The following is a 26,516-nucleotide window of genomic DNA, read 5'->3' as shown; positions in this document are numbered from 1 at the left end:
TGAGAGGGCAACAAGCTGGCTGATGGAGTATAATTCTGAGAAATATAAAGTGATCTTTGACATTGGCTTCTTCATGATTATTTAAAGGTCATAGGATTCTGAAGTGGAATAGCTTCTATATCAGTCCCAAGAGGTTTCTTACACGAAAAGGTTAAAAGTAAAAATGGGGAAAGGTGGAATTCAACATTAGGCGAGTTTTTGAAAGAGAACAAACTAAATTACGTACTCTGAAAGTTACTTGGTGCATTATATATGCTATATGTAAAGTACTGATTTTATTGTATCATTGTGTGGTTTCAATAACACATCAGTGTTATGGTTTAGAATTGACTCAGCTTTGTTTCTTTTTCCAAGCTTTACCCATCCCACTCTTAGATATTTTTTCTTGGTTGACAGGTGGTGTTTTTTGAGGAGGAATGCAGTATCCTGTCACGCAGCACCAGTCCCTGGCTGCCATTATTACAGTACATATTTCAGGATAAGGCTTATATCTATCTGGTGAGTAGGTGGAGAAGCATCAAGTATGACAAACAGTGGTAAAAGGCTGGCTAACTTGATTATATAAGGTCTGCGAATAGAAGGCTGCTGGTTTCCACTAAGTTGTCCATGGCAAAATAGTTAATAACTTGAGAAGAATAAACATCCAACGACATCAACTTATTTCCATTGCAAAAATATTTTTTAATCCAAAGTAATTTCTCACTCATTAACTGGCCATATGCTGATAAGTGCGCGCGACTACTTTACCCAAAATAGTCCTCATCCATGTTTGAACATCGACTATGAAGCTTGGCACACGTAGTTCCGGGCAGCATCATAGTCAAATCTTACTTTAGCCTCATTTCATATGCATGCAATTGAGCTTCAGATAGGCACATTACTGTTTCATCTTAATATATTTGGATTGAAGATTGGTTAACAGACAGGAAGCAGAAATATTAGGGTCATATCTTAGCAGACAATACAAAGCTAGTTGGGAAAGTAAGCAGACAACAGCATGAAAAGAAGCTGCAAAGAATCTGTACCAATTTAGTGAGGGCAAGAAGGTGACTGATGGAGCATCAGGGTGAAATACAAGTAAATATTAGAATGTAGACTGATTTGAGTACTTTTTGAAAGTTAACATTAATGCATAGCAAGGAGTTGGAGATATTAACATTTTAATCTTAAGGAAGTTGAAATACAAGAACAAGAATGTTAGGCTGCAGTTATATACAGCTTTACTGAGACTGCACAAGAGGACCATAATATGCAGGAGCAGAAGTAAGTCATTCAGCCCTTCAAATCTTCTCCTCCATTCCATGAGATCATGGCTGATCTGATAATCCTCAACTCCACCTTTTTCCCATAACCTTGATTCCCTTACTGTTTAAAAATCCTTCTGTCTCAGCCTTGAATATACTTAGTGACCCAGTCTTGATAGCTCTCGTTGCTAAAGAAATCCACAGATTCATGACCATCTGAGAGATCAAATTTCTCTTCATCTCTGTTTTTAAGTGTATAACCCTTATTCTGAGATTATGCCCTCTGGTCTTAGATTCTCCCACAAGGGGAATTGACCTTTCTACAACAACCCCGTTTGAACAAAATTGTCTTCTGAATTGCAATGAGTAAAGGCAACTTCTCAGAAGACGGTCCATATGTACCTGGTATCAGCCTAGTGAACCTTCTGAATTGCCTAAAATGACTATTTTTCCTTCGACAAGATGACCAAAACTGTTCACATTATTCCAGCTTTGATCTGACTAATGCCTTAGAGTAGTTATAGTAAGACCTCCATACCTTTTATACTCAATTCCCTTTGAAATAAATACCAACATTCAATTTGCCTTCCCTTTCATCTACTAAACTTTGCCAGCTTTTTGTGATACCTGGATAGTGACTCCCAAATCACACTGCTCTACAGCTTTCTGAAGTCTTTCTCCATTTAAATAATTCACCTCATCTATTCTTCCTGCCAAAGTTCATAACCTCTTTTATATTCCATCTGCAATGCTTTTGCCCACTGACTTAACCTGTCTATATCCCTCTGCAGACTCTTTCTATCATTCTTGCCACTTACATTTGCACCTATAGTACAGTCACTTCCCTCATACAAGTTATTATTATGTATTGTAAACAATTGTGGCACCAGAAGTGATCCCTGTGGCACAGATTGCCATCTTCAAAATGCTCCCTTTTATCCCAAATCTCTGCTGCCAATTCTCTACCCGTGCTAATGTACTATGGATATACAATGCCAATTACACTGGTAGGTCCTCCAACAGTAGCTATATGGTGAGATAGAGAATAGATCAGGAGATAATGCAGGCACACAACAAAGTCTGTACGTTATTCATGAGTGCATTTAATCTTCATGTAAATTAAGTGAGGCCGATTGGCAGAATCATGAGGTTATATATGTCAACACACAAATGGGTAATCCTGAAATTACTTATTGCTTAATTCCTTCAAATGTGGTCCTATGTGAAATGCCTTCATAAAATCCAAATATGCCCATCTGATGCTTCCATTTTATCTATCCTACTTTTTGGCGCAAAGAATTTTAATAAATGTGTCAGGCATGATTTACCCTCATGAAGTTATGCTGACTCTGTGTAACCACATTCTGTATTCTGCTGTTACATCCTTTATAATAGACACCAATGTTTTCCTAATAACCAACACTAAGCTAACTGGCCTACAATTACCTGCTTTTCCTTGAGTCCTTCCCTTTATAAATAAAGGTGTCACGTTGATAGTTTTCCAATCTTCTTGGATTTTTTTTAGAATCTAAGGAGCCTTTGAAGTTATTCACTATCTCTGTAGATACTTACTTTAATATGCTAGAATGCATTCTGTCAGGTCCACTGGACCTATCGGTCTATAACATCATTAATTTCCCCAGTGCTTTTTTTTTTCAGTGATGGGAAGTAAATGCATTGCCCTCCTGGTTATTAAATAAATTTTGGAATGCTTTAGTGTCTCCTACTGTGAATCTATTAAACTTGTCTGCCATTTCCTGGTTCCCCACTATTATTTTGTCAGCTTCCTTCTCTAACATGCCCATGTTCACCTTAATTTCTCTCTCTCTCTTTGCATATATTTAAAGGAGCTCCTGATGTCTTCTTTACGTTACTTATACGCCTACCCTCAAAGTTCATCTTCTCCATACTTTAGTAATTTTGGTCACCTTTTGTTGGTTTTATAACTTTCCAAACGTTCTTTCCTAATAATCTTTGCCACATGTTTTTTTTTTCTTTATTTGATGCTATTCTTAATTTTGTTTATGGTTGGTTTGTCCCCTTTTTAGAATCTTTCTTCCTCAGTGGAATTAGTCTTTGCTGTGCGCCATTATTTTCTTAAATATTGTATCAACTGTCTTTGTTGCTAAACCTGTTTCTTTGTTCCCACCAGTCAGCTCTGCCCTCATTCCTTTGTAAAAGCTTAGAACAACTGTTTCCAACCCAAGTTCCTTCCCTCCAAGTGAATGCTAAATTCTACCATATTATATGTTTTCTGGGAATTGTTTTTACTTTGATACAATTTACTAAACCTGTCTTGTTACAAATCACTAGATCCAAAATAGCCTCATCCCTGTTTGAATCTGTGACATTATTGTTCTAGAAAACTGTCTCAAATGCACTGTATGAATTTATCCTTATTGCTTCTTCTACCAATCGGCCTCACTTAATTTACATGAAGATTAAATGCACTCATGAATAACGTACTGACTTTGTTGCGTGCCTGCATTATCTCCTGATCTATTCTCTATCTCACCATATAGCTACTGTTAGAGGACCTACCAGTGTAATCTTTCTCTTTTTGTCTCTTACTCCTACACATATGGATTCTACATCTTCCGATTCAAGCTTTTTGCTGCCATACTTATTCATGCCATAACAATATCGCTAACCCACCACCCTTTCCTTCTACCAGGCCTTTTGAAATGTTGAGCACAGCTATGATTAGTTTCAGAATCTATTCACCCTGGAATAGGTGCAACAAAATTGAATTAAATTGACTCCAGGGCTATCCTTTCAAAAAAATGCTGGATAGGAGAGGTGATCTCATTGAAATACATAACATGATTAACGGACCAGTTGGAATCGTGTGAATTTTCCCCTGTAGAGCCCAGAAGTACCCCATGATTGGGATCAGGGACTTTAGACTGAGATGAGCAGTATTTTTGTTTGGAGGATTGAGAATTTTTAGAATTGTCTGCTACAAAGGGCTGTGAATGTTCATTTTGATTATGTTCAAGAGAGAGACATTTTTAAATATGGACTGAACTTTGGGATATTGGGATTATATGAATGAGTAGAGTTGAGATTTAAAAACAATTATTCGTGATCTAATTGAACCGTTGAGCAAACTCAGTGATATATGGTTTGCATGTGCCTGCTGTTATTTGTAATGTTTTTATACTTCAGGCCTAATGGATGCATTTAGTTGCTAATCATTGCTTAAATCACTGCATGAATAGCAGTGAGAGTGCATGGAAAATCAAATTTCTAAACCACTCAAGTTTGCCAAAAATTACCATATAATTTTTCCTTAGTTTATATAGTCTGACTGTAATGATTAGAACCTGGTAGATCTTGTTGACCATGAAATCCTTGATTGACCCAGGCTAACAACCCCAATCTGGGAACCCTGGCTGCCAGATATAAGCAGGAGATTCAGAATCTCCTCACTTCAGAGACTGATTCCAAGCTGGCTGGCCATAGCCATTGTACTATGGAGGAGGAAGCTCTACCTGTTGGACTGTACTGTTGACTCTACTCTCTTTTTGACTGGGTGAGCCTCCTATTTTTTTGAAAAGAAAAATGAATAAATAATAAAAAGGGGGATTCACAATCTCCTTCAGGGACTGATTCTGAGCTGGCTGGCCACAGCCAGTGTACTGTGCACATTGTCAGTAAAGGGTGACTTGGTAATGGTAGCGCATAAAGGCATTTGTCAATGTGTATTAATAAATAAAGTTGCTGAAATAATGAGACATTTGTGCCCACAAAAAACTATATGGGTGAACGCTATTGCTTTGCTATGAAGCTGTAAATTTTTCTTCAAGAATGTAACACCTGCTTTGTGCCAGGGGATGTCGCTAGTGATCTTCGAATCAATGTATATGCATATTTGTGTAGCATTGTGAGGTCAGTTTGATTTGCGGTGTTTGATTTCTTTTTGAGGATGGTGAGAGAGAGGAAGTTTGAGTGATGATTGTTTACTTCCAACAGGTTTTGTGTATTTAAGCAATTGAGATTTCTTTTCTAGCTTAATGTTACCACTGGTTGGCAGTCTGTAAATATTTTCAAATCAACCTATTCCTCCTGGAGTGCATGGGAATTTAACCCACAGCCTCCTGATTCAGTGGCAGGGTCATTACTGCTGTATACTGTCCATTATGGGGATGAAGTCATGATGCTGATATTCAGCACTGATAAAATAATTGGTTATTCCAAAACCTATTGACTGCACCCTAAATAGTCAATGCTGAAGAATAGGTAATCATAAGCTTTTACTTAAAAAACACATTACATACATGCATCTCCAAACCCAACAAACCCAGTTTCGGTCTGCACCTACACAAAGGAGTACAAGATCTTTTCTAATTAACCCCGTCTGAGGTGTTATTACACAGCTGTGGAGCAGGTAGAATTTGAACCTGGACTCCTGGCTTGGATGTAGGGGGATTATCACTGAGCCACAAGAACCCTAACAAAGGAGTACAAGGTTTTTTTTCAGTTTACATGGGGAGGCAATGGCCTAGTGGTATTATTGCTGGCCTCTTAATCCAGACCCTTGGACAATGGTCTCGGGCAGGGGTTCGAATCCTGCCATGGTGGATGGTGGAATTTGGATTCAATAAATATCTGGAACCAAGAGTCTAATGATGACCATGAATCCATTGCCAATTGTTGGGAAAAACTCATCTGGTTCTGTAATGTCCTACAGGGAAGGAAATTGCCACCCTTACCTGATCTGGCCTACATGTGACTCCAGACCCACAGCGATGTGGTTGACTCGTATCTGCCCTCTGGGCACTTAGGGATGGGCAATAAATGCTGCCTAGCTGGCGATGCCCTCATCCCGTGAATGAATAATGGAAAAAAAACTCTTTGCAGGAAAAAAATCTCTGCAGGATCCAAGTCAGTTGGATCACTCTGTTGTTGTTTTTAATCAACCTATTCAGATATGTTATTAAATACCACATTTCCAGAACAAGCAGGACTTGAATATTTTCTATGAATTAGTTTAGAGATGTTATTTTGCACTTTTGGTGCAGGTGGAAATTGAAACTGGCCCACTGCACTAACCCTAATGCAAAGGAGTACAAGTGGAATCCCCAGTTAAATTTTTTTTAATTGTTCAACCTATTTTCCTAATCAACCTGTTCAGAGGTGGAGCACGTGGGTCTTGAACCTGATCCCCCTGGTTCAAGGGTCAGGACACTGCCACTTCACTACAAAAGCCCTAATACCAGGAATACAATGTTTTACACATGTTGACTCTTCTAATCTCATTTTCTTTTGAAAATGTATTTTTTACAAACAACCTATTCAGAGATGTTATTATGCATCTCTGGAGCAGGTGGGACTTTGACCTGGGCCTCCAGGCCCAAGGGGAGGGACACTTCCTCTGTGCCTCAAAGGAGGACACATGAATCACCAGTTGATACCTGTCAACAGAAGACAATCGAATGCCCAATTAATACATGATTAACACCGACATGGAATGCATTCAGTCTCTAAGGGACGATTACTCACAGGCAAGTGGAGAATTGTCTGGGCGCATCATGAAGCTAATAACCCTAAGGGTGAAATTGGGTCTTAACTTTTTGACATCAATCCTGTCCTCCTCCAAGTTTCATCTTGATGGTTTGAAATGGATCAGAGAACTGCTTTGAGGTAACTAAATTATGCAAGCCGCAATTGAGTGTCGCCTTAACTTTTCAGTTTGGCTTGGACAGTCAGGAGTCTGATTTTGCCCAGATTGACCCTGGAACATTACTGACAATCAGCAGGTGATTGCTGAATCCTTTGAAGCCATTTCAAATATCCTGCATGCAGTTACAATTCTGCATTGCCAGCCTTCACCAAATCTTGGGAGGAAATTTATGCAGTTCATTTTGCTCCTCTTGAAAAATGACAAGAGGAACAGCAACAGCACAAACCACAAGATAGAGTAGATAGATACAGTGATTGGGCTCCAGTGGGACAAGACTCTCAGTATAAGATCGATGGGCAGATGGTCAACTCTCTCTGGATATGCCTGGACACTGGTGTCCTAAGAGATTCTGGTTTGGTTGGCCCGTCTATTTTATATTTACTATCATAGAATCCCTATGGTGTGGAAGGAAACCATTGGCCCTTCGAGCCAACTGACCCTTCCAAAGAGCATCCCACCTAGACCCACCCACCTACCGTAGCTCTGTAACCCTGCATTTCCCATGGCCAATCCACCTGACCTGCATATCTTTGGACTTATGGAGGAAACCAGAGCACCCAGAGGAAACCCAAACAGACATGGGAGAACTTGTAAACAGACAGTCACCCCAAGGTTGGAATCAAACCCAGGTCTTCAACACTGTCCCTGACCACTGAGCCACTGTAACACCCCAGGATAGAGTTGAGTGAGAGTTGATGGTGTTTTCTGTTAACTGCTTTAATGTTTTGGGATAGCAAAATAAAAGGATATCTGGAATAATTGGGAGACAATTTAAAATAATGATTGCTTTCTATAAACCAGATCTATTTAAAAATATCTCAAATGCTAAAATTACGGCACATTTAAATATACAGCGTTACTGCTACATTTCACTTATTTTAAAAATGCAACATTTGTGTGCTTTTGCACCTATTTGTTAAAGGAATGCTGGGAAAGCTGTATCTGTCATTCGTCAAGGTGAACTCAAAAAAGCTTGATTACCCAAAAGTTGTAATTTGGAACTTTGCACAACTCTTGTATCTAAAACTACTCGCACAAGACTGGAGTACTTGCCCGGCATAGATGCTTCCTCCTGATGTATAGAAGTGTATACTTTTCCACATGACTCTCTCACTTAAAGCAGTGTGACACTGCCTGCTTTTGATTGCAGGTAACTGAAACAGCACATAATCACTTGCATGCGATGTATATGAACTTTGGAGAATTTGGGCTTTATCTACAGTTTCATTCAGTAGTCAACCTGATAGTCAAACCATTGACCTACTCTATCGCTGTAGCCAAAACAATACAAGTGACATAATTTGGAAGTGAACTCGGTTTGTTGTCTTTATCAGGTCTGATGGAAAGGCAAGGAATGTATTGGTTTTAAAGGAACTGAGACACCTAGTCACATAGGGTTCTGATCTCTGCTAAATCCTAGGCAAGCCGATTAGTCTAATTAATTGAAGGCTGATTTGCAGATGGAGCTTACGTTTTAGGTGGGTCAAATTAATACACAACTGTTTAAAAATCAATGACTGTAGTTGGCAACAGCTTTCCTTTTGGAATACGTACTTACTACCTTGTAAATATTTTTAATCAGCCTGCTCAGATATGCTATAACTTGTTCAGAAATTGTTCTCAGACATTCTGGCTCAGTGGTACACTGATTATCCAGTACACGGGAGGAATGCTCAGCTCCTGATTGTTGAATCTTAAATCTCATCAAAGGGTACTGAAGTTTTTGATTTGGGCAAAACCAGCCAACTTTTGTTTTTTTTTCACTAAAAATGTGTTTATTCAATTCTCTCCACCTATCTTTATAAAGATTCTGACTTGCTTAGGTATGGCTCCAGGCGCACTGGCAGCATCCTTGATAGGTAATTCCAGGTAGTTGTCGTTTTAACATAATAATTTAAGTTCTTGAAAACAACCCTTTTAAATGAAACCACATTATTTCAAAACATACATTACTACAGAAACTTACGTAAATCCTTCATTACCATTGACATGCATGACCAATTTGAGTCATGCTTTTACCACTTGCTTTAGTTTATCAGCAGTATTTGAGTTGAGCACAAGGTTGAATCAGTGAGACCCAAAACTCTCTGGATATCCATGTTTTGCTTGCCATACTGACTCTTGAAAGTGTTTCCAATTTAACTCTGGAACACATTTCCTCTTTTTCTTTGCTTTCATGGTTCAATGTTTAGGAGCAATGATTGATCGAGGTGGTTGCTGGGAATCGTGTAAGTTATTGCCAATGATGTGGAATGATGGGTAGCAAAGTAAAAATTGTGTTAATTGAGGACTACCTGTGCCTATCTTTGAGCTAAGAATAGTCGGCTCACCTCCATGACTCATTTCTCCTGATATTGAAATGCATTCAAACCTTTCTGGAACTGCTATCTGAATGAGAACCCAGCAATTATTTATTTCCCAACTTGGATGCATGGATGTCTATTATGTGAAAAGTTACATGCTTTACAGAACAGATGTTAAATAAATATACAGCTGTGTGCAGCATTTATATTAAAATGACTTGTGTTTTGCTTTTAGGTAATGGAATACCAACCAGGAGGGGATCTGTTGGCACTTCTGAATCGTTACGATGATCAGTTTGATGAGAGTATGGCTCAATTCTATCTGGCTGAGTTAGTTCTAGCCATTCATAGTGTTCACCAGATGGGCTACATTCATAGGTAAGCATCTGTAAGGCATCCTGTATTCTCACTTAGTAGGAAAGGAATGGTACTCGTGTGTAGGTTGTTAGCTTATCTAAAGATGAACTACAGTAAAACTTCCTTCAAGGGAGGTTTCTTGCAAGGAACTAAAAAACGTTGCAGAACACCATCGGAGAATAATGTCTCAGACCTTAATTTCTTAAACTGTATTATAAATATAAGTACCTCAGATTTGCTATCATTGGGACTGAGCCTGAGAGAGATTTCCAGTTTGCAGGTCAGATGGATCAGACAAAGTGTAATTTGGGTCAAAGTTGGATCAGGTGAATCATTGTGCAGGATAGAGCAGTGCATGAAGTGGCAAAGCTGATAACTAGTCTGGAGCTACACTGTAGTAACGTGGTGCCTCACCAACATAGAAGTTGCTGGAAAAGCTCAGCAGGTCGGGCGTTGAAGAAAACATCCTAGTTAATGTTTTGGGTTGGGTGACCCTTCCTCAGAACTAACCAAACAGTGCCTAACCAAGTTGTCCAGGACTTAAAAAGAAAAAACACTCAATTAAGATTGCATGAAAGTTTATAAATATGTCTGGTTTTCAGACACCGTGCTTTTCGAGTAGAAAGATTAGAGGTTCTCTACCTGTAATAGTAATTAAAACAGCAAATAGAAGTACAATCTCACTCGTTAAGAGTAGTTTTTTTTATTAGTTTATATGTTCCTTGTAATGGGAAGTAATAATTGCTTTGCACTTCTATCCTATAATTAACTGTCATACATGGTCTTTTTTTCTTACCAACTACATAAGTTATCAGGGTAAATTGGCTGTCTTTGATAGAACACGTTCATTTTAGTTTAAAAAGCAAACCATGCTGACTTAAATAACTGCTTTTAAAAAAAATAGAATATAGTCTCTTGAAATTACAGCCAGACTACATATCTTCCAGAATGCTCTGTGCCTTCTCTGTCGATTCTTCTGTCAGGTATATTAACTAGTTGTGCCATTGGTACTGTTGTTATTTAGATGGTGCTTTCTCCATGTCATGAAGGAGGCTGTGAGGCGCAGCAATTCTCTCTTGAAAGCCGAGGGCTGTTAGCTCTGGCAGATGGCAGCTAGCTCTAGGGTCTATGTCCAACTGCCCCCTTTTACACCCATATCAGTATATCTCATAATAAGGATTAGGCTATGTTGTCAAAACCATCGGTCTTGGATACCAAAAAGCTATTAAATTTAAGTAGCTGCTTCAAATTGATTGGCTAAATTCAAAGTCTGCTCTCTTGGTAAAATTTGCTGCTTGACCTGCTGATTGCACAGCCTTTCAATACAAATGTTTCAATTTTGGTGCTCTGAATACTTGCAAACTTTCAAGCTGCTGCTCACAAACATCCATTTTAAACCCTTAAGCACAGAAAAGCACATTATCTTTTAAAGGGAACATGCAATACATTTCCCCCTTAGTACTTTACAAACGCCAAATTCTAACTACCTGCATCCCAATTCACAACTACTCTACTGAACTTCACAACATAATAAAGCCTTGTAGAAAATGAAAACTGATACTAATTGACTATTAATATGTTCACACTGCTGGTCCTAAATTTGCATGTAATTGTTAGTATCTTTTGTACCAACTGTATTTGAGATCAGTTATTTTTGTTGAGTGAAATGGGAAGAATCTCCTTTTTAAGGCAATGGAGATGAAGGCTTTTGTGTGGTGCATTCTAGTATACAGCTTTCTGTAAGGTAGCTATTGTTCATGGTCCTTTTGAACAAACCATACAGAAAATATGATAACCACTTTTATGTACGTGTTTAATGTAGTAGGAATAGCTTAAGACATTCCCAAGATGATAATAGAGCAGATGATGTGTGACTGTGTAGGGAGTATAGATTATTGAAGTGCTTTTTATATTGCAAACCATAACAGAGGAGACTTACTTCTTGGGTTCCCATGCACTTTTTTAGTTTTGGTTATTTTTGATTCTGTGATTCAGAGTTCTGTTGTAGGTATTGTCTCCCCATGTTGGTGAGTTAATTGCTCTGAATAATTGAGCACCTTCTTCATTTAAAATTATTTCAGCTTTGCTCCATTCATTGGATCCTAACTTGTTCTAATGGAATGTAGAGCTATTCAAGTTAAAATGTTTCCATATTGTTAATGTGTGCTTAAAATATTATTTTTAATATGTTGTCATCAGAGGTGATGGCTTAGTGGGTATTATCGTTGAACTGTTAATCCAGAGATCCAGGTAATGTTCAAATCCTGCCACAGCAGATGGTGGAATTTGAATGCAATTTTTTCAAAGTCTGCAATGTCTAATGATGGTGAGTTACTGCAGTATGCCTTGTATCTTTTGCACAATGCTGCCACCATTGAAGACTAGGGTGGGAGTGACTGTTGAAGATGATGGGGGTGCTAATAAAGTGGTCTGCTTTCTCCTATTTGGTTACTGTGGCGGTCAATCACTGCCAGCCTTATGCAAATATGTTCAATGTGCTTTTGGAAGAAAATGTTTTATTTTGTGATAATAAAAACTATATATATGTGATTGTATTAAAATTAACAAAAAGAAAGATTGTTTCAGAGATATCCCCCTTGGCCCAAGAACTCCCTACGTACGTCTGTGACACCACTCACACTGTCCACCTCCTCCAAAACTTCCGATTCCCTTGTCCCCAACACGTCACCTACACCATGGATGTCCAGTCCCTATACACTTGCATTCCCCATGCAGATGGCCTAAAGGCCTGCTGCTGCTTCCTGTTCTGCAGGCCAGACCAGTCCCCCTCCACTGACACCTTCATCCGCTTAGCCGAACTTGTCCTTGCCCTCGACAACTTCTCTTTCAATTTCTCCCACTTTCTACAGACAAAGGGGGTGGCCATGGGTACCCGCAAGGGCCCAAGCTATGCCTGCCTCTTTGTTGTTACGTGGAACAATCCCTCTTCCATATCTACACAGGCCCTAAACCCCAACTCTTCCTCCGTTACATTGATGACTGTATTGGAGCTGCCTTGTGCTCCCACGAGGAGCTCGAACAGTTCATCCACTTCACCAACACCTTCCACCCCAACCTGAAGTACACCTGGACCATCTCTGATATCTCTCTCTCCTTCCTGGACCTCTCTGTTTCCATCTCTGGTAACCACCTGGAAACCGATATTCATTTCAAGCACACATCCTCCCACCCACCTTCCAGCAAAAACACCATCCCCTATTCCCAATTCCTTCGCATCCGCCACACCTGCTCCCAGGATGAGGCATTCCACTCCCAAACATCGCAGATGTCCTCGTTTTTCAAGGACCACAACTTTTCCCCCCCACAGTGGTCAAGAACGCCCTTGACCGTGTCTCCCGTATTTTCTGCAAGTCATCCCTCACACCCCGTCCCCACAATAGTAACCAAAACAGAATCCCCCTTGTCCTCACAGACCACCCCACCAACCTCCAGATCCAATGCATCATCCTCTGACACTTCCAGCATGTATAATCCGACACCACCACCAAAGACATTTTTCCCTCCCCACCCTTATCTGCTTTCTGGAGGGACCACTCTCTCTGTGACTCCCTTGTCCGCTCCACGCTCCCCTCCAGCCCCACCACACCCGGCACTTTTCCCTGCAACTGCAGGAAATGCTACACCTGCCCTGACACCTCCACCCTCACCTCCATCCCAGGCCCCAAGAAGACTTTCCACATTAAGCAGATGTTCATCTACGAATCTGCTAATGTGGTATGCTGCATCCGCTGTTCCCATTGTGGCCTCCTCTACATTGGGGAAACCAAGCAGAGGCCTGGGGACTGCTTTGCGGAACACCCATGCTCAGTTCACACTAAACAACTGCATCTCCCAGTCGCAAACCATTTCAACTCCCCGTCCCATTTCTCAGACGACTTGTTCATACTGGACCTCCTCTCATGCCACAACAATGGCACCCGAAGGTTGCAGGAACAGCAACTGATATTCTGCTTGGGAACCCTGCAGCCCAATGGTATCAATATGGACTTCACAAGCTTGAAAACTTCCCCTCCCCTACTGCATCCCAAAACTGCCCAGCTTGTCCCTGCCTCCCTAACCTGTTGTACCTCCCACCTATCCCCTCCTCCTACCTCAAGCCCCACCCCCATTTCCGACCTACTAACCTCATCCCGCCCCCTTGACCTGTCTGTCCTCCCTGGACTGACCTGTCCCCTCCCTGACTCCCCACCTACATTCCCCTTTACTGGCTCCATCCCCACCTCTTTGACCTGTCTGTCTCCTCTCCACCTATCTTCTCCCTTATCCATCTTCTATCCACTCCAATGAACTATCAGTCCTATCTTCACTTGTAATTTCTTACTGAGTTGACAAAATTGCAAACATTTCCTTTTAGTGACATTGTTTACTTTTACCAGATGTGATTCTCTAAGTCTCTTTGTCTGGGACAAGACAAACTCATTGACCTTTCCTCACCAATGTCATGACTATGGATCATAACCTGGATCATCTGTGGATATATTGAACTTTGAACTAAAATGCATACTTTTTTAAAAGAAAACTGCTCCAGCCAGAAAAATGTCTGCAGATGTAAATTTAATGTCTATCTGGGAAGAGAGAGATTCTAGAATATCACACCTGATAAGGTGTCAAGGAAACTCTAAAGGGATCGACATAAGAGAATCGCATAACAAATTAAACTTTAATGTGTTGCGAGTTATCTCAGATTATGAACATGATGGGAGAACTGACAGCAGTCTGGGTGAGAGGCATGTTTTGTGCCTTCTTTCCCAAGGAAATACAAGAACAGGGTTAAAAGCCAGTTCAGTTCTGGTCTGTGTACGCCACTGGAACAATGTATGCTAGTGAGCTGACGTATGTATGTACAATCTACTTCAGTGAGTTCGATAAGCCAGCGAGCTAGTGTAAAGTAAACAGAATAAGAAGGACTTTTACAGTCTACTACTGCCAGTCAAACACCGTCAAATGAAAGCAAGATGAGAAAATTTCAACCACCTTGCAAAGTCAAGAATCTCCAAAGTTAACTGCTTAACTATCAACATCCTCCACCTGCTGTTCACATGGCCCAGAAATGCTGATCCATATATCTTTTATCTTATTTATTTATCTTTCTCTGACTCCTCATTCCTAATATGTACGTTATTGTTTATTCTTGCATTCATTAACTAATAAACTGTCTCGTTTCTTATCTCAAAGGCGTGGTTAATTTGGCACCTTTTAAAACATCAATTAAATTGGTATGGGGAGAAAAAAAAGGCATCCGAAGGGAGGAAAGATTTTTTTCAAAATAACTTTGTTCTGACCAAATGAAGGTAGAAACTAACTAAGCAGCCACTGTATTCCTCCTTACCTTGGAGCTTAATGTTTTGGGCTATCCTGTCGGAAAACTGTAATAACTTCAGGAAACTTGCTTAGTGGCTGATTGTAACATTGACTTCTCGTCCTTCCTTCTTGGACTGCTTAATACTACCTTCTAGCTCTGATGGCCTGGACCCTCGAATTAAACAGTGTTGTTCCGTTAGTATGGTTCTCTACTTCTGAACTGATTCTACTTTTAGCCCCTGATCTCTCTTTTTTGTAGTTGGTAAAAGTTTGATTTTGTAAATGCTTCAGTTATCTCAGCAAGTAGCTACACTTATCTAGTCCCTTAGTTAAGTTGTGTGAATTCTTGAAAACGGGATTTTGAACTATGATCAAAATCATTTTCTGACCTTTTTATTTTAGAAACAATATCTCCTCCACATAACTAAAACCGAAAAAAACCAATTGTCTCCACTTTAGAATACACATGTTCAGATAATATTATTCTTCATCACATTTCCCACTGTTCCAGTGACAAATCTTGCATCCCATTGTGGTGCATCCTTCTGTGCCCAAGGCTCTGCCTTTCCTTGTTATCGGAATTTTGCAACATTATTACTTTTTACCAGATCATGAACAATGCTCTCAGAACCAAGAAGTACTGTCCCAAATCATGTGGCTAGAGTTGCCCAAACACACACTCTGATTTGGCATGTAGGACCATCAGAATCACTTCCTGCCAATACGTTTTTGAGTAAAGAATAAAATTACTGACATAGCTAAATTGTCATATAATCATAATCCAAGCCACTGATTTTAATATTTTTATGATATTGTGCACAAAGGATTTTACTGCTTCAAAAAATTGCTCTGCCTAGAAAATACTTTTTAAATAATCAAAATTGCATGTTATGATGCAGACCATAAATTGGTGTGCCAAAACATTAATACAAGGATGTTCTGTTCATTAGCTTTGTTAGTGGAAAACACAAAGTCAGGCTAACTCCAAGGAACATATTGCATAAGTGGATTCCTTTTAACAGAAATCCTGTACTGATTGTTACCTTTCAATGCTGCTATCTTGGTGAATACAATATGCTTTATCTGAAGATACCCTTAGAGACCAATTTTGCAATAATATTAATCCTGGTTAACGTAGATAAATCAGAGTATAGCTTCCTCTAAGGCTTGTCTTTTGGTGTGTTAATCGGAACCAGTTCCAGTTTAGATGACCCTGCTAAAGGGACCAGTATCTTGCCACACTTAGAGATCTGCTGGGCTTGTTAGTTACAAATAGTTGCTGTTTCTGTATATCTCTGATACAAACTGCTTAAGATTTCCGCATTTCAAAGTGATGGTACAGTAATCTCATCTGTACTTCCCTTTCATTAACTGTGGAGTAGACTGTTGCTCCGTTCAATTGCAGTTAAGTTTATGGAGAAGTATGTTTTGTTTTAAGAAGAGCAATATCACTAACAATTCAACACTTCCACAGGTGCTAGAATGTGGCTTAGATTCACAAGCTGCTGATGAGATGGGGTTGTTGTCAATTAGCACAACTAGTACTTTCTGGAATTGTCTGTTTAATGATAATTCCTAAACTACATATGGTGTTTCTAGTAATGCTCTTTTTCCTTTCTTTTCTCAGAGATATCAAACCTGAGAATATCCTAATTGATCGAACAGGACATATTAAACTAGCAGATTTTGGATCAGCAGCCAAACTGACTGGAAATAAAATGGTATGGGTAAAACTCCAAATGCTCAAACTGGTTTGTATTTTAATACTGCAGCCTGTTGAGTCCAAGAAAGTGTATGGAAGTACTGTGATTGGATTGGTACAATATAATGTATTAAATAGTGTAATTCTGTCTGGAGATACTTGGAGCGAGCTGTGTAAAAAAAAAAACAAAAAATGTTTTCAAGTTTCCCAATGTGGCTGATTCTTGGGTCCACTGTGTAGTAGGACTTAGATCTGCAATATTGCTCTTTAGTGGCTTGGATAGAGTCTAGAAATTGACAAGCATCTTAGCGACAGAATTGTTTAAAATTTTTCAAGTTTTTAAAGCAGGGAGTTTAATAATCATTTATTATTTGTTATTGAATTAGAGAACGCACTACAGCATTCTTTTGTGGAAATGGTCCACAGATATGAATTATCTTTAAAATTCAGCTGTAGTACATTTATATTTATTTTTAATAATCAATTTTAGCCAAAGTATGGTCAAACAAATAAGAATAAACTTCAAATCTATTGAAGTTCATTGGTTTAAGATGTTCTATATTTCTGCTCAAGAAAAAATGATCCAACACCTTTTAAGGACAGAAAATGATAAATGTGGGTAAATATCAACGATTGCCATTTCATGTAATGTACTGAAGAGCATCTCATTCTAGAGGGAAAACAACATCAGAGGTAACAATCACATAGCTACAGAAAGCCAGGCAGTACATTTTATGTACAAATGTATATTACTGAACTTTCTTATTTGATTACAGAAAAAAAATACACTATTTACAGTTGTAAGTTACCCAATGTACACTGATGTCGCAAAAAGTATCATCCGTGAGCAAAACTGTTGCAACTCTAGTCTACCCTACTTTGCTCGGTCTGCATATATGTATTTCATCCATGATCTCTCAAGGTCTTTTAATGACTGGCATGCAAGTTGTTGTTGCCAGTTTGTCTAGTGTCTGCTCATTCTTGGAGTGTGATAGTTCCTTTTGGAATGGCCTCCCCATTGTGAGTGGTTAGTCAGAACAGGACTCTTGCCTTTCGGGTACAAGCTCTCTATTAGGTTGGTGATTTTCAGAGCACATTGATTTATTGTTGACTTTAGAAAAAGCTACATCTGTTCCACACTTCAGTACTGCTTTTGTAAATTTCTATAGATTGTTCACTTTCTAACAATTTAGGCAAGATCTTCCTCAGTTCATGAATCCAACAAATTGATTCCTGTTTGCACTGATTTCACGTTTATTAGTTGTGGCACATCTAATATAACTACCCTCTTGTTGATTGAATCTGGGTAAAGTCCTTTTTACTGTCAGTATATAACCTATTTACTTCAGGCACCTTCAGTTGCAACATCTTTTGTTCAGCATCAGGTTCATCTGGCAAGCTCTTTAGCAGTCATATAGATTCTTTTTGTGGACTGCCATGCAGCTTCCGATGTGTTTCCACGTCCATTGACAAGCAGATCACCACACCTCCGCTCCTGGGAATGTCAGTGACTATTTAGTGCTGTTCTGGATCAGTGAAAATGTCAAATAGCATGTGTAACTCTGTATCTCCTAAATTAAATCCAGAATATAGTTTGAAAACTGCTGCTTTCATCCAGCTTCACTTACCAGTAACTATCCTTTGCATGAATAAGCACCTTTTGCCTTGATAGGTTGTGAGCAACTTTCTTGAGTGGTTAACATGAGGTAGTGAGATTCCTCCTAAGCTTTATTGACATCATTTGGTTCAATGCATAGTCTCAGTTTTCCAGGTTATTTCATTGGCATCCTGGTAATCTAGTATACAGGATTTGTCCCTTTCTTGATCATTTCTCTTTTTCATGACTTCTGCCTTGCCTTTTAGACATTTCTCTAAAGAATTGGCTCCTGCTTTTGTGCCACCTTTTCTATTTTAATTTCAGATCTATTTTTGACACTCGAACGTGCAATATAAGCTACTATTCCAGTTTTGATTAAGTTCAGCACTGTTAGAGGAACAGTCTTTCAGATAAGGCATTTAATCGTGGTGATGTTTGCCTACTAAAGTGAACTAAAAGGTCCAGTACGTTAGCTTTGAAAAAGAGTTATCCCCAGAACCTTGGCCAATATTTATCGCTCAGTTACCATGGTAAAAGAGCATCTTAATTTGCCATGTCACTATTTATGGAAACTTGCTGTATGTAAATTGGCTGCTGTGCTTCTCACACTTCAAAAGTGACCACACATCAGAAGTGCTTGACTGCAAAACACTGGATGTTGTGCAAAGCACAATGTAGATGTGTACCATTTAAAAAAAAATTGTAGATATTGCCATTTCTATCACATGCATATCAGAAGCATCAGCATACCCCAAATAACAATAAATTTTTAATCCCAGATTATAAAGGGGAAAAACATTGAATCTTTTCTTCAAGACCTGCTATGCTGCAAGCGTAGAAGTATAAAACAGCCATTCAACTAAAGAAGAATATAGAAATTATAAACTATAGGTAAATTAGCCTAGTTTCAGTCATTGGAAAAGTGTTTGAATCTATAAAGGAATCTAAACAATGCTCTTAGAAAATCCTCATATTATTGGACAAAGTCAGCATGGTTTTATGAAAGTCAAGTCCTTTTTGAAAATATTGAGTTTATCGAGGATATAACTGGTATGATACATATAACAAAGCTAATAGATTAAGTATTTTTGGATTTCTAAAATACAGAAACTATGAGCAGGAATAGACGATTCATCCCTTCAAGCCTGCTCTTGTTCAATATGATTGTGGCTGATTCAATGCCATACTCCTACTTTCTCCCCATGCCCCTTTTTAATATCTAATGGTCACCTTTTATTGAATTTATTTAGTTACTTGGCTTCTGTAGCCTTGTGTGGTAGAGAATTCCCCAGGTTCATTACCCTTTGAATGAAAAATATTTCTTCATCTCAGCCCTAAATGGCCTACCACATATCCTGAGACTCTGTGCCCTCTTCTAGACTCCCCAACCAGGAAGGCATCCTTCTTGCATCTAGTCTGTGTGTTCCAGTTAGAATTTTGTTTCGATCAGATCCTCTTCTCATCCTTCTAAACTCCAGTGAATGTAGACCTAGTCGATCCATTCTTGGGTTTCAGCCTGTGAATCTCTGCAGTGCTTCTGTATGGCAAGTTATTCTTGCTTCGGTAGGGAGAACAAAACTGCATGCAATATTCGAGATGTGGCCTCACCAAGGTCCAGTATGACTACATGAAGATGTTTTGCATCTGCATTCTAATCCTCTTGCAATGAAGGCCAATTTACTATTCATCTTCCTAATTGCTTGTTGCACTTACTGGCCTACTTTCCATAACTGGTGTACAAGGCTACCCAGATCCCTTTGTACAGCATTTCCTAGTATTTCACCAGTTAAATAATACTCTCTTGTTTTTCACATTGAGGTGTGCAACTTCACATTTATACTGCATCTGCCACATGTTTGCCTGCTCGTTCTGTTCTATGTGGTGCTTTACAAATGGTAAATGTTGCAGTGAGTGAGTGGTGATTCTTCAGACATCTGCACCTCAGAGCTTAAATGTTCCATCATTAGAAAGTTTAAGCCTGGGATAGACAGATTTTTGGGGTTCCTAGAAAATAGGGAGCAGGACATTTGGAAGATTGATGCTGAAGATTAGCTATGATTGTATTGAATAGGGAGGAGCTTCAATGAGCTGTATAATAGCGTATGTTTTCTCGGATAGTAAAGTAAAAATTGTAATGTCAAGGTCTGAGAATTGTACTTGCATTTCAAGGCTGTTCTTAACCATCTAGCTAAATCCTTAGTCTTAGAAGTAATCTTGATATTCACTTCAAAATTGGGTGTGGAAATTTTGGTATTTTAAGAACAAGTATCCACAACATCAAATTCATGACGTTGTTTTCCTGATAAAATGTGATTTTTTTATAGTTTTCTGTACCTCTCAACAGTTTGAAATTTAATATCATAAATTGCTGTTCAAAACTGAAGGAAGGACGCATCTAGTTGCTACTTTGCATATATGTAAGTATCTTTCACTATTGGCACAACACGGTACCTGATGGTTTCTGAAAAGAATTAGAATGTACCAGATCCAACAATATTGGGCCTAAATATTAGATTAAATTGCAGTTGACCTTCAAACAACTTGTTGGTGTTACTGTTGGTCTCCGAGAACAGTGTGTTATATTAGCTGTCACATTCCACATTGTACCAATGAGATACTAAGTGACCCTGGTATATGATGGTGCAAAATATTTCTAAATTCACTGATCAGCTTACATTTGAAAGAATAGATGGTGCCATGTTTCTTGTCTTCGAGTGTGATTTAGAATAATTGAGTTTAATGACTCTTTCAAGAGTACTCTACATTGGGTTATTTTAAAATAATGGTGTGCTTTGCAGCTACTTTCCTGTAAATATTTTAATCTTTTAATGTTCTGTTGAAAATGCTATCGTAATTGTATTTTTTTATCCTCAAGGAGTATGGTCTCTGGAATCAGAAAATAACTTAAACACTGGAAGAAAGTTTTTTTTTATTTTCCCTTTTCACTACAGTACACTGAAGCCAATATCAGCACCTAGCTGCTTGATGTTCCAATTCCTAAGTTAAATGTATTTTTTTGCTCCTGATTTTTAAAAGAATGAAAATGTCTGGTGCTTTATGTGATCCAGATTGAATATTTTACTGAGTTATATTACACAGTGAGCAAAATTAGGGCACATGGTATTGGGGGCAAAATACTGGCTTGGATTGAAAATTGGCTGGCTGACAGGAAGCAAAGAGTAGCGATAAACGGGTTCCTTTCGGAATGGCAGGCAGTGACCAGTGGGGTTCCACATGGTTCGGTGCTGGGACCACAGCTATTTACAATATACATTAATGATATAGATGAAGGCATTAAAAGTAATATTAGCAAGTTTGCTGATGACACAAAGCTGGGTAACAGGGTGAAATGTGAGTAAGATGTTGTGAGAATACAGGGTGACTTGAACAGACTAGGTGAGTGGATGGATGCATGGCAGATGCAGTTTAATCTGGATAAATGTGTGGTTATCCACTTTGGTGGCAAGAACAGGAAGGCCAATTACTGTCTAAATGGAGTCAAATTGGGTAAAGGAGAAGTACATCAAGATCTGGGTGTTCTTGTACATCAGTCAATGAAAGCAAGCATGCAGGTCCAGCAGGCAGTGAAGAAAGCTAATAGCGTGCTGGCCTTCATAACAAGAGGAATTGAGTACAGGAGCAAAGAGGTCCTTCTGCAGCTGTACAGGGCCCTGGTGAGACCGCACCTGGAGTATTGTGTGCAGTTTTGGTCTCCAAATTTGAGGAAGGACATTCTGGCTATTGAGGGAGTGCAGCGTAGGTTCACAAGGTCAATTACCAGAATGGCGGGACTGTCATATGTTGAAAGATTGGAGCGACTGGGCTTGTATACACTTGAGTTTAGGAGAATGAGAGGGGATCTGATAATTAAGGGATTGGACAATCTGGAGGCAGGAAGCATGTTTCCATTGATGGGGGAGTCCAGAACCAGAGGACACAGTTTAAAAATAAGAGGTAGGCCATTTAGAACAGAGTTGAGGAGAAACTTCTTCACCCAGAGAGTGGTGGATATATGGAATGCTCTGCCCCAGAAGGCAGTGGAGGCCAAGTCTCTGGATAGTTTCAAGAAAGAGATAGATAGAGCTCTTAAAGGTAATGGAATCAAGGTTGTGGGGATAAGGCAGGAACAGGATACTGATTGTGGATGATCAGCCATGATCATAATGAATGGTGGTGCTGGCTCGAAGGGCTGAATGCCTACTCCTGCACCTATTGTCTATGATGGAAATCAACCACCCTGCAGTATTAAACAATTTACATCTTGGTGTTTTATATATGGCTCAAGAGTAAAGAAAACCGGCTATTGGTTATAATTCTAGTTATTAAGTTTTAAATATTTGATACCTGTTTCTTTTTTGTTCTTGTCAACAGGTTAGCTCAAAGTTACCAGTTGGTACACCAGATTTCATGGCTCCTGAAGTTCTGACTGTACTGAATGGTGATGGGTGTTCTTCATATGGTGTGGAATGTGACTGGTGGTCTCTAGGTGTGATTGCTTATGAGATGATTTATGGGAGGTCTCCATTTGTTGAGGGAACATCAGCCAAAACCATCAGTAACATTAGAAACTTTCAGGTATGTACATCTTTTGCACTGTTTTGTGTATGGTTTGCTTTTTGACAAATAAAACCAGTTGGTTCAAAGAATTTGTATATAGCTAATTTGCACTGCTTTTGTTTTGGTGAAGTACCTCTCCTGGAAAGCTCGATGACACAATGAATTGTTATTTTGTGCAGTGAAAGAAGGTGGATACTTTCCTGTACTTTGTAAACTAGTACATCTCCTGCCATACAAAAAGGTGAGAGCTGCTGAGTAGCTCCTCATGGGAAAGTAGTTGACTGTTAAAGTGGGCACTTCGACACATCCAAAGGTTTAGTTTCAAGAGCTGAGTCCTGAAAGTAGGTTCCCTACCCCCATGTGACGTGGGGAAAGTGTTATTTATGGATGATTGAAGAGAAAAGAAACAATTTTTTTAACTAATGTTTATCAGTTCATTTCCATCATTACTTTGGTGTAGTGATGAGGGTGAGACTAATCTGCCTTTGGGGACAATAATAGAAAAAAACCTGGAATTTCCTTTTGTCTTGTCTTTTGTCATGTCTGAAGTGCTTAGTTCAGCAGAGATCAGTTTTCTTCCTTTTGCATCAACCACAGATTCTTCTCATCTTTTGTGAGTAATTTTCATTTCCTAATGGCTCTGTCAGACACACCTGCTGTTTGTTTATCAAAATGTTTCTAGAGAAAGTATTACTTAATGTATTTGCATTAGTTCAGCAGTGGCATGGTGTTGCAATATTTTATAGTGAATCTTACTATAACGGGCCACTTCACTAGCCACCATTGACAGTGTCTTCTGTGCTTACTTCAGTGAGAAGTTGTTAGGGTTGAGTTTTGCCAGGCTGAAGTGACGTGGTCATTAATGTTAACTGCATATCAATTGTAATTATTTGTTTTATTCCTGTGATTGTTCTATTGAAAATATGATTATAATTTGTTTCCATGAATAAAAATGTAAATATACAAAGACTATGATCCAATTCTTTTTGTTTCACCAACTGGCTATCAGAATTATAACAATTGATTAAACTTTATCCCATCAAACCTAGACAAATTTGCTGTTTGCGGAATTTTTAGTTTGCATTCTCATTGTCCAACAGCAATTACTGAAGAAACACAACATCAATTTAATACTAAAAAACTGAACCATTGTTTACAGTCTGTATTGCAACCTCGACTATATAATCTCCAGCTTACCTCCCTGGCTGCTCAGACTGAACTAGCCTGGTTGCTACATTTCCCCAACTCCATTTCTTACCCCACAAATTCTCTACATCAAAGACTTCAATTTTTGCAATGTCACGTCCCTGCATATCTGCTGAAACCCTCGTCCACAGCTTTGTCACTACTCCCTTTTGAATACTGATACTTTCCTAGTCGGTCTTCCATATACCATCTTCCATGAGTTTGAACTCATTCAAAAGTTTGGTCTTGGTATCTGAACTTGCCTCAATGCCCACAACCATTTGTTTCCTTGCCTACATAGGCTATTGGTCCGATATTATCTTTCCCTAATACATTCTTATCATGTTATTCAATCTCTCCGTTACGTTTTTGCATAACCATTTCCAACTCTACAACACAGATCTTCACAGTCCTCTAATTCTGACCCCTTGTACATCCCTGATTTCCTTCACTCCACCATTGGTGACCATCTCTTCTGAGCTAAAACTTTGTCTATTTATGTCTTCCTGCATTAAGTTGCTTCCTAAAATGTATTTCTTCTACCAAGCTTTGGTGACCCTGCCTTAATAGCTGCGTATGATACTTGATTTATATTTTGTCTGATAATATCCATGTCAAATATACAAGCATAGGAATAAAGAGGAACAGTAGATAGTTTGTTCCTTTGAGATGTTTTACACCATTTGATAAAAATCATAACTGATCTGCTCGTGGCCTTAATTCTACTTTTCTGTCTGCTCCTGTAATCGTTAATTCCCTTTATTAATGAGGCATAGAAACCAAAAATAAGAGCACGAGTAGGCCATTTGAGCTAGTCTGCTGAGCTATTCATTATGTTCATGGCTGATCATCCAACTCCAAAGCCTATCCCTGCTTTTCCCTCATATACCTTCTTCCTTCAGCCAATACCTTCTTGAAATCATGCAGTGTTTTGGCCTTGATGCTTTCAATGGTAGTGAAGTTCACAGGCTCAGTATTTTCTGCGTAAAGAAATTTCTCCTCATCTCAGTCCTGAAGGGTTTACACACTGACCTGTGGTTCTTGACTCTGCTGCCTTTGGAAACATTCTTCCTGCACTAACTTGTCTGGTCCTAATTTAAATTTTATATGTTCCTATGAGATTGCCTCTTCATTCTTTGAAACTTCAGCAAATATAACCCTAACTGATTGAATCACTCTTCATATGTTAGTCCTACAAGAATCAGTCTGATTTGCTGCACTTCCTCAATAGCAAGAACACCTTCCTCAGATAAGGAAAACAAACTGCAAACAGTATTCCAGGTGTGGTCTCGTCAGGGCCCTGTAAGTTACGCTCCTGTACTTGAATCATGTCACTGTGAAAACCACCCACTGTTTACCTTATTTACCACTTGCTGTTTATCTTCAGCCAATGGTGTACAAGGACACTCACATCACTTTGCACATTCTCCTCCCAATCTGTTGCCACCCAGATAATCAGCTGCCTTCCTGCTTTTGCTATCAAAGTTCGCAATCTCTCATTTATCCACATTACACTGCATCTGCCATGCATTTGTCCCCACACTCAACTCGTTTAAATCATACTGAAGCATTTCTGTATCCTCCTCACAAATTGCTCTCCGACCAAGCTTTAGGTCATCTGCAAACTTAGAGATATTAGCTCCCTCATCCGCATCATTAGAATGTATGTTGTAAATATCTAGGATCCCCAGTACTAATTGCTTGTCATTTGGAAAAATGACCTGCTTATTCCAACTCTGTTTCCTGTCTGCCAACTAGTTTATCATTCATCTCAATACATTATCCCAATCCCTTCTGCTTAAATTTTACACACTTGTCTCTTATGTAGAATGTTATCAAAAGCCTTCTAAAAGGTCACGTAAACCACATCCACAGGCTCCCTTTCTTCAACCCTATTAGTTACATCCTTGAAGAATTCCAAGTAATTTGTCAACCATTATTTCCTTCGCATAAATCCATGCTGACTCTGTCCAGTCCTACCACTGTTTCTGAATACTTAGCAGTTAATACTTTTATAATCCCCACTTCTAATGTCAGGCTGATATGGTTTATAATTCCCAGTTTTCCCTCTGCCTCCCTTCTTAAATAGAGGGATTACAAAAGCTGCCCTCCAGTCTGTAGGAACTGTTCCACAGCCTGTAGAATGGTGTAAGATGCCCACCAATGTATCCGTTTTTCCTAGGGCCACTTCCTTAAGTGTTATGGAGTGCAGATGATCGTGATCTGAGAATATGTTAACCTTCAATCCCACCAATTTTCCCAACACCATTTCCCTACTAATACTGATTTGCTTCAGTTCCCCTATCTCTCACTAGACCCTGTGTTATGCAACATCTCTGGTATGTTATTTGTGTCTTCCTTTATGAATACAGAACCAAAGTTTGTATTTTAGTTGGTCAGCCATTTCTTTGTCCCTGTTATAAATTTCTGACTTTTAGGGGCCTGCATTCATCTCCACTATTTTTATTCTTTTCATGTACCTACAGAAATTTTTATAGTCAGCCTCTATATTCCCTGCAAGCTTACTCTTAATATCAATATTCCCTTTCTCAGTCAATTGCTG

General features: G+C 39.0%; 1 protein-coding gene across 3 annotated transcripts in view; it reads left to right on the top strand.

Moving 5' to 3' along the window:
• LOC125464168 (citron Rho-interacting kinase) overlaps nt 1-26,516 on the top strand; it is a 197,615-nt gene that overhangs the window by 13,991 nt on the left and 157,108 nt on the right. For all 3 annotated transcript variants that reach the window (XM_059655120.1, XM_048556312.2, XM_059655121.1), the window contains exons 5-8: nt 397-498; nt 9,469-9,611; nt 16,540-16,633; nt 22,583-22,786. In XM_059655120.1, the coding sequence (XP_059511103.1) occupies nt 397-498; nt 9,469-9,611; nt 16,540-16,633; nt 22,583-22,786 (543 nt within the window). The remainder of the gene's footprint in view (nt 1-396; nt 499-9,468; nt 9,612-16,539; nt 16,634-22,582; nt 22,787-26,516) is intronic.

The sequence above is a fragment of the Stegostoma tigrinum genome, chromosome 26 (genome assembly GCF_030684315.1).
Source record: "Stegostoma tigrinum isolate sSteTig4 chromosome 26, sSteTig4.hap1, whole genome shotgun sequence".
NCBI lineage: Eukaryota > Metazoa > Chordata > Chondrichthyes > Orectolobiformes > Stegostomatidae > Stegostoma > Stegostoma tigrinum.
Note: the sequence above shows the minus strand (reverse complement) of the source record. Positions and strands in the feature narration are given on the sequence as shown.